At 34.2% G+C, this 9,206-nt stretch overlaps 1 protein-coding gene across 1 annotated transcript in view; it reads left to right on the top strand.

Annotated features, from left to right (window-relative positions):
• The window catches only part of LOC107754605 (piezo-type mechanosensitive ion channel component 2-like), a 94,129-nt gene that overhangs the window by 33,719 nt on the left and 51,204 nt on the right, over positions 1 to 9,206 (top strand). The window contains 4 exon segments of the mRNA XM_016571117.1: positions 1,281 to 1,494; positions 5,521 to 5,689; positions 7,082 to 7,201; positions 8,636 to 8,760. Of these exon segments, the coding sequence (XP_016426603.1) occupies positions 1,281 to 1,494; positions 5,521 to 5,689; positions 7,082 to 7,201; positions 8,636 to 8,760 (628 nt within the window).

Genomic DNA, 9,206 nt, shown 5'->3' with positions numbered 1-9,206 from the left:
TCTGTAAACGTAAAGAAGTTGTCCCGGCTACTAGGCTATCGCATGTGAGGATCCTGCAGGTGGCGGATCGTTTATAGCCTTTTCTCACAGCAGCTGGAATAATTAATTGTATCATTTTGATGGCGGATTGTAATCCAGAAAGGATTATGTGTTTATGAAAAACATGTGAATGAAGTTAAATTATATTCCAGTTATAAATGTGCTTCTGATTACAGATAGCCTGGGATTACACAAGATCTGTATTTTAAAGAAAACCAGTTCGAAGGGAACATAATTTGCTTTTTGGGTGTTAAAAGAATTTCTTAATATGAAATTCGAAGAGTATGACAATTAGATTAGACTGTGCAGAAATTGAAATCTACACGCTAATACACACTATACTCATAGTCACCAATGCTGATGTTGTTAACATTAATCATTTGATAATAAAGTATAACAATAATAATAATTTGAACGGTTTGATGTGATATGAGGTAACCGATCTTTAGATTTAATCACCATTGGTAGCGAGATTTATGGTTTTTTTCCTCAGTTGGTCAGAACAAACGTGGCAGACTTGTTACTTACTTGTTCAGATGGCAATATATGGTGACAATTCTTATTTGGGTCATATTCCAAGACGTAGGCTAGAATCTGTGATTGTAAAGTACAGTAAATATCCACACCGGTGCGGTGACTGACTGCCACACATACTCTTCAGAACATTAGATTCATCCGCGCTGGAGCCGCGCCGACTCACAACCCACGCAAGCTAGATAATTCTACACACAGCTGCAATTCCAGGTTTTCAAACAGAGATGGCGACAAAGAAGCAAAACTTACGGACTGTAGCTTTAAGCACACAATCTGTACCTAAATATTTATTTATACTGGGAAAACTATAAATATCATCCTGTCTGTTTTTTAAAGACCATATTTAATCCCAAAAATCAAAAGCAAATATTAAAAATATATTACATGAAAAAAAAAAAAAATGTTGTAACATTAAGAATATTTTGCATTATGACATTGTTTTTTTTTTATTAAGCACACTCTGTACCTAAATATTTATTGTTTATACTGTGAAAACTATAAATATCATCCTGTCTGTTTTTTAAAGACTGTACAAAGAAAGTCCTTTATAAATTAATTTATAATGAAATATAAAAATATATTATGAAAATAGTGTCACAATGCAAATATATATTAATGTAAAAATTCTAAATATAAAAAAATGCATTATCAATTAAAAAGTCTGTCAGTAGAATACAAGTCTAATCGGCCTATGTTCTGGTCTCCAGGTGTCACGCTGCCCTCTCTGAGCTCAGCCGTCTACTTCTTTGTGTTTTTGGGGCTGTGCACGTGGTGGTCGCTCTGCAAGACCTTTGACAAGCTCCTCTTCAGCTGTCTGTGTGTCCTCATGGCCATCTTCAGTGCTGGTCATCTCACCATACTTTATTCCAACCAGTTCCAGTTCCTGCAGGAGGCCATCAGCCTCAACGACAGCTACACCAGGTCAGAGACGAGCAATATCTATAACAGCGACCTGCATCATATTTGCAGGATGAAATACAGTTTGTGTTTCTTATTAACTGGGGCTGATAATAGTGTCTGTTTTGCTGGAGCACGTCACACTTTCTCACAAAATATGATGCATTTCGTAGCATTTTTGCTTTCGACAAGCATTTGTTAGCTTTGTATTCTTCCTTAATCAGCAGAAAAACTCCCAAACGTGATTCCTGTCTGAATCTGAGCCACATTACAGCTATCTTCAATTCTCAGCCCATTTTGACATGTACTGTATGACATTATTTTACATCTAATCCTGATTTCAAGGTTAGAATTATGGCCAGTGACAGAAGAAAATGCAAACATGGTGTAGATGTTACTACATCCAAAGAGCAACAGATTTTGTAAAACAAAAACAAAAACAAGATTCACTGTTTTGGATCACTGCATTTAATTTGAGAATGTACATACCATAGACTGTATAAATACAGAATATGTACAGAATGCGATAGAGTAAACAGTTACTAGTGCGTGCAGCAGCAACAACAGCTTCCCCTGGGTCCTAATGCCATCTGGTAAGGTGTTTTATTTAGTATGTTTTGATTTAAAGGTCAGAAGCTAGAGCTTACATGAATAAAAATCACAAACGTGACATATGATATATATATATATATTTTTTTTTTTTTTTTACGGATTAGTATGAATACTTAAATACATGGAGCTCTAAAAGATTTTCAAAATTCTTTTGTATGGAGCCCCGCACATGGCATGCAGACAAAAAAAATAGTAGGCTAAATCGTGTGCACGATTTTCCATTTCGTTCCCTCGATTTATAAATTGTGCGCACGATTTACTATTTCGTTCCCTCGATTTGCTAAGTCGTGCACACAATTTATAAATCGAGGGAACGAATTAGTAATCGTGGGCACATTTTAGTACATCGAGGGAACGAATTAGTAAATCGTGCGCACGATTTATTTATTTTTTCTTGCATGTCATGTGCGGGGCTCCGTACTTTTGCTTTAGAATCTAAATCTTTAAATAAAATGTTAAGGTTATCACTGCATCTGTCTGAAAAAAAGCAATGACTGATTTATAGTTATTTTCAAATTATAAAATAACTTCATTATTGTTTATTTAATTCTAACAAGTAGGTTTTTGTTAAAAACTAAGCAAAATGAAAAATAACTTGTTTTATAATCACAGGAGAGAGAAAGGAAATATATCGGTATCGGATATCGGCCAAAATAAGATGAAAAATATCGGATATCGGCAAAAATCCAATATTGTGCATCCCTACACACACACACACACACACATATATATATATATATGTCCACAAACGAGCTGCAGACGAACCGTAGAGTCACATGCAAATCAAGTAAAAAGAGCATAATAAATATAGCATCATTAATGCATTTCAGCCAAATGCTGTTTATGTACAGTATACTGTATGCCAAAGGAATGACTCATTCATTGTTTTACATTAGATCCAGCATTTTTATGATGTGATTAACAAGACATTTTTGTGTCATATGATTAATCCAATACTGTTGAATTAAAAAAAAACTTACCCAAATATTTAAATTGTAAAAGCAAAAAATGAGATCATATAGAACTTATTTTATATTTCATACACATTTAAATAATATTTCTGTGAAGAAATATCTGTCTCATATTTCATTTCAATAATCAAAAGCAAAGTATATTTTACATTTAAAAAAATATATATTTTTGTAAGATTAAGATTTATTTGCATTATGACATTAATTTTATGTAAATTGGCACACCTCTAACTAGTCATCATAAAAAAAAACTCATTATTTATACTGTAATAAAAAGTCTTTAAATGCAGTGCTAATTAGAGATCGACCGATATATCGATTTACCGATATTTTTCCCGATATTTAAGCATTTTACAATAATCGAATATCGGTTTTGTAATATCGGATTCACCGATAAACGCCGCCATCTTGTGAATGTTTTGAGAATTGTGCGCAGGATCACCATTGCAGCGCATCTGAGGGGAATCAAGACAACAACAACAGCGTGCACGTGTACTTACTGTACTGTGGTTCTGCATATCGGTTATCGGGCACATAAACATGCAAATAATTGGTATCGGTATCGGTTATAAAATATCAATATCGGTTGATCACTAGTGTTAATGTACTTTCTAATTTGAATAAAATATCATTAAATACAATAAATATATAATGAAAATAATGTCACAATGCAAAAAAAAAAAAGTAAGGATTTAAAATATTTTAAGAAAATTTGCAACAGTGGAAAAGACTGTCAGTAGAATACAAGCCTAAAAATTATATAATTTTGAACTTGTCGCAATGCATTCTGGCATTGCCTTCACCATTACAGATAGATGCTGTATGCTTCCTAATTTCGCCATGATATATAATTATGCTGCCTTTTAGAGCAGTTTTTTGCATTGGGATCAGCCTTAAAATGCTGCAGCAAACGGACCTGTGATGTGTATTTTAGCACTAGTTGTCCTTCACCTCATATTTCCATATTTTCCGTATTCTCAGATCTGCTCAGGCTTGGGCTGTGTTATGATCTGCAGGTGCTGATGGACTGATTCGGCACCTGTTCCTGCTCCGTCTCTCATGCCCTTGATGCTCTTCATGAGTATCGATTCCACCGACTGCGTTTGCTCCGGCTGTGAGGCCATTAGGTCTATGTTTAGTAGAGCAGCCTTGTTTGAACTTCATTGCAGCCTGTTCTTTTGGCAGTAAATGCGCTTAATATGCTGTTTTATTTACAACTGTGAAAAATCATTGGAGATTATTGGAGTTTGTTTTACAAGAAAAAACTATTTAATTCTTTCTATTTCAAAATGTCATGTTTAATTAATTGTTCACTTGCTGTCGTAAACTGAAATTTCCTAGCAATTTCCGAGTGAAAATTGTTTCATTTTTTTTAATGTGAAATAATCAGATCAATAGAAAACAAACTAATCATGTAAAATCTAGATGGTTTTATAAATATGAGGAACGTTAGCGGAGTAATTCACCCACAAATCAATCATTATTTACTGACTTTTCACAGAAGAAAGTAAGTCTGGAGTGTTCCTTACTTGTTACTCTTGAGTGATTTCAAATGAATTCAGTGTTGAAAGGTTTGCCTTTCATTGTGTTTGCGGTTGTGATCTCAAGGTTAATTAAGACGACTGAAACTCAAGTTAGAAGAGCATTATGGTCAGAGAAACTCATCAAACTCAAACTAACACTTACTTACACTGCAAAAAGTGATGCTCTTCCTCAGTATGTTGTCTTGTTTTCCAGTACAAATATCTACATTCTTAAATCAAGAGTGAAATTAAACAAGATATTAAGACTTGTTTCCTGAAAGAAAAAGCACGGGGAAAGAAAAATAATCTTGTTTTTCCTTTAAATTATGTTGATTTTTCTGATCCTATTGGCAGACATTTTTCTTGTTTTAAGCAAAAACTCACTTGTTTTTCCAGAAAACAAGACATACAACAACAAAGTCATTTTGCCTCCCAAATAAATGTATCTTGATTTTTTCTCAATTTTATTTAATGCATCAACATTTTTTTATTTAATGCTAAATGAATCTTGATTTAAGAACGCTTAGATAAAAATACTGATTTATTTATTTTGCAGTATATCAGCCTGTTTACTTCTTTCCCTTGGATTCGTAAATAGAAATTCAGTACCACAATCCCACTCTTTTGTGCTGGTCTTTCTCGTTTTTTCTTTGTGAAAGCAGTTTTGGCGTGAACAGTAGAAATAGCTGCTGTTGTGGTGTTAATGGTGATCTGGTTGGAAAAGACTGTGGCCTAATTGTAGTTGATGAAAGAGTCGCCTTGATCTGCATGACTGTTAAGTGACAGTGTTGACAGCCAGTGCTTTCTACATCACTTCCTGTTCTTCCCGTCACATGGGCCATGGTCATGTGATCATTTCTGTCCCAGTCACAGCAACAGTAGGGAGCAGAATAAAAATGATATAATTAAAGCAAAATGACCTGGTTTACTTTCTTTCTCCACAGTTTGTTTGGCATCTCCTCCATCGTTCGAACCGACTGCTCCTCAACCTGGAAGCTTGCTGTCAACAGTGGCCTGAACTGGCACCATTTTGTCAATCCCATCATGCTCTTGGTCCTGTACTACACACTGGCCACCTTGATCCGTCTGTGGCTGCAAGATCCCATGATCATGGTGAGCCTAATGCCACTTGAAGTGAAAAAGTGCTAATATTTTATGTTGTATTTTATGTATTATTTGAATGTACACACTGCCAAAAAAATATTATTTTAATGAGATTTTCCAGTTAAAAATATCCAAATATCTATTAAACAATATATTTTAAATTAATTCCATTGGCAAAAAGATTTTTCTTGTTTTTAAGCATAAACTTCACTAAATTTGATGAATGGATACAAGAAAATCCAGTGGAGAAAAAATGGTTTAAAAATAAATTTACTTTGAAAGGAAGTATTTTTTTTTTGTATTTTACACAAAACACTGTGTTTTTATCATTGATGTCAAGCTTGTCTCAATTTAATGCATTTTTCATGCATTTTAATACAAAGAAATTAATTTAGGGATTTTACAAAAGGCAAACAAAATATTGAGGACAGAGGGACAAACATATATAATGATTTATTGACCAATTAACATTCAGTCTAAAAAAAGCATTTTTAGTAAAAAGCAAGATCAATTTTGATTAAAATAAAGAAAAATGAAGATCAATTTTGATTAAAATAAAGAAAAATGCAATATTTCTTAATAAATAAATGTTAATATTCCTTAATTAATATTAGTCAACTGTGTGTATAATATGCTTTACTTCAACTATTATTAAACTAAAACTAAAATGATTTTTGTTACTTTAAATAAAATAAATGTTAACTTTATATAAAATGTAAATAAAATAAAATATGAAAAATGTTTTTTCAGTTTGTTAAATAAACCGTTTTTAAAATAAAAATTTATAAACTATGTAGACTTTTAAAAAACTAAAAATGAATAAAAAGGACAATAACTCACAAGAAAATTTCTAAAACGTACACTTAAATTAAAGTGAAAACAAAATAAAAAAAATTCAAAATATTAAAGAAATCATGGATATATAATAGTATATGAATGATACTAAAATAACACTGATATGAAGATGTATATGATAGGCACATAACAATGTTCAATGTTGGTTTGATCTCTGTCACCTTTTCCCCATCTGTCCACATGCTGTCATGCGCTTCACAGCTTTATAGAGCGGTCAATAACTCACATGTATGAGCTTATTGATTCACATGCCTCTAGGTTTGATCACAGCATGATTTCACGATTTTGTTGTTGGCGTTAATCTAAGTGATGAGAATAACCGGTGACGTGACTTCGCAGAGAGATCGATGATGAATCATAAACGCTGTTACGCCTTCATCCAATTAAATGATTAGTTCATTGTTGTTGTTTTCATCTCATGACTCCATTAAGCGTGTTTATCATCTTCAGAGTTTTCATTCGTAAGCTGCTCCGCGATACATGTTTTAATTTCATTCACACTACTCACCGAATATGTTTCTGTGTTTATTGATTTTTCTCCCGCAGGAGAGTGAGAAAGAGGAGATTAACGAGGAAAATGAGACCGCTGGAAACCGCTTCGTTCACACGTCGATCGGGAAGCGGCTGCTCTGGTGGAAAGCGCATCAGAAAACTGAGGAAAGAAATGTGGGGGAACAAAGAGCATTTTTAAAGCTTAAATTAAGAAAATGTCTCACAATGCTAAACTTTATCTTAATCCAGTAAAGTTTAGAGTAATGCATGTAATGAGGTCATAGACTAGTGGAACAAAAACATTCAAAATAAACTTTTAAGTGTTTATTTTATTGCACTTTATCTATTTGGGTCTGTAGATTTGAGTTTTAATACATATATTCAAGTGAAGTTTTTATCTCCACTTCAGCAGCACTCATAATTTGAAGGTTTTTTTCTGAGGGGTTTGTTTATATATCATTTGCACTGATTTATATAACATTTTATTCCTAAAACATGGTGAATTTTTTTTCTGCCTGTTGACAGTATTTTCTGATTTATTTAGTGATAAAAAGAGAAATCCAAAAGCCCTTTACACTCTAAAAATGCTGGGTTAAATACAACTCAGCGCTGGGTAAAATATGGACAAACCCAGCGATTGGGTTGTTTTCAACCAACAGTTCTGGGCAGTAACCCAACCGCTGGGTCAAAACAACCCAGTCGCTGGGTTTATCCATATTTTACCCAGCGTTGGGTTGTATTTAACCCAGCATTTTTTAGAATGTATACACTCTTAAAAATGCTGGGTTAAAAGCAACAATTTCTGGGTTATTTGGCAACCCAGCGCTGGGTAAATATTGGACAGAACACATGCTGGGTTATTTTAACCCAGCTTGTTGGGGTTTATACATTAACCCATTTGCTGGGTTGTTTTTTGACATTGTGCTGGGTCAGTCAACCTATTGAAGGTTTTTCATTTTAATAATGAAAATGCATTCTAATAACTGTTTTATATATAGGACAAAAACAGTTCATATACAATTTTTTTTTCATTCAATATCAAGTCAGTCTTTTACAATCATAAAAATTTCAAAAACATTCAGTAAAGGGTTTAGGATGTGACAAGAGCAGCCAATAGGAATCTGCAGGAAGAAAACTGCTATCAGTTGGCTGTTCCAGTTCATTAAATGACTTAAGGTGCGTTCACGCCATATCGTAATTACCGTGATTACGAGATACCAACTTTTTTTTAAAAATTCACGTCCTCATAGAAATCGGAATTACAACTTATGAACTAGGAGTTTTCTGAGAGCTACAACTTGTAACACCTGAGCACCTCAGATTCATTAGGCGCTGTGTTTAGTTATTGATAGTGCGATATTTCCGAGTCCAAGGGTGTGAACAGCTCCAAGTAGAACGTCACGTGTTGTCATCTCGAAATTACAGTAATTACGACATGGCGTGAATGCAGCATATATTTTATCTTATATTCACGTTTGAAAAGTTACATCAAAAACCGCTTTATCTCGTGCCATCTTTTCAACCCTTCAAAAGCAAAGCGCGACCACAGTGGCAACAATGACGCACTAGATCAATAGCACCCCTGTTGTCTTCTTCTTTGATCTCTAGCTGGCGCTTGGTTTGGATCGTTTCCTCAAACCATACGCTGCTGTGGGTGCTAATGGTTGCCGGATTTCATGTACAAGACGTTTCCATCCATGGGGTTTCATGGCCATGGACCTGGCCTCATCGAGGTTGAGACGTTGTTTTCTCAAATCCTCTTCAACCTGTTTGATCCATATTTTCTTTGGCACTGTACGTTGGACTTTCCACTGGACAGGTCGATTTTGGAGTTTGTATGGTAACCTGCTTGTATGGTAAAATGCTAGGCCTGGGCGATAAAACGGTATCGATATTTATCGACGGTACACCTTCGATAACGATAGAAAAATTTTTCAACATAGCGCACGATATAGGCACGTGCTATGAGTGACGCAGACAGTACACACAAACACGAACACATGCTGAAATGAGTGCTGTGCTGCCTGTGATGAGGAGATTGTGAATAAAGAATGAATATTAGTCGAATTTAAAATAAACATTTGCATTTGAATGTTAGAAGTGCATCAGGGAGCGTCATCAGTGGCGCGTGAGATGCGGTGATAATGATGTAAGTGACGTTGTTGCATTTTAATGTTTT

The sequence above is a fragment of the Sinocyclocheilus rhinocerous genome, unplaced genomic scaffold (genome assembly GCF_001515625.1).
Source record: "Sinocyclocheilus rhinocerous isolate Xijiao unplaced genomic scaffold, SAMN03320098_v1.1 scaffold472, whole genome shotgun sequence".
Taxonomy (NCBI): Eukaryota; Metazoa; Chordata; class Actinopteri; order Cypriniformes; family Cyprinidae; genus Sinocyclocheilus; species Sinocyclocheilus rhinocerous.
The sequence above is the reverse complement of the archived record's forward strand: the minus strand, read 5'-3'. Positions and strand labels throughout refer to the sequence as shown.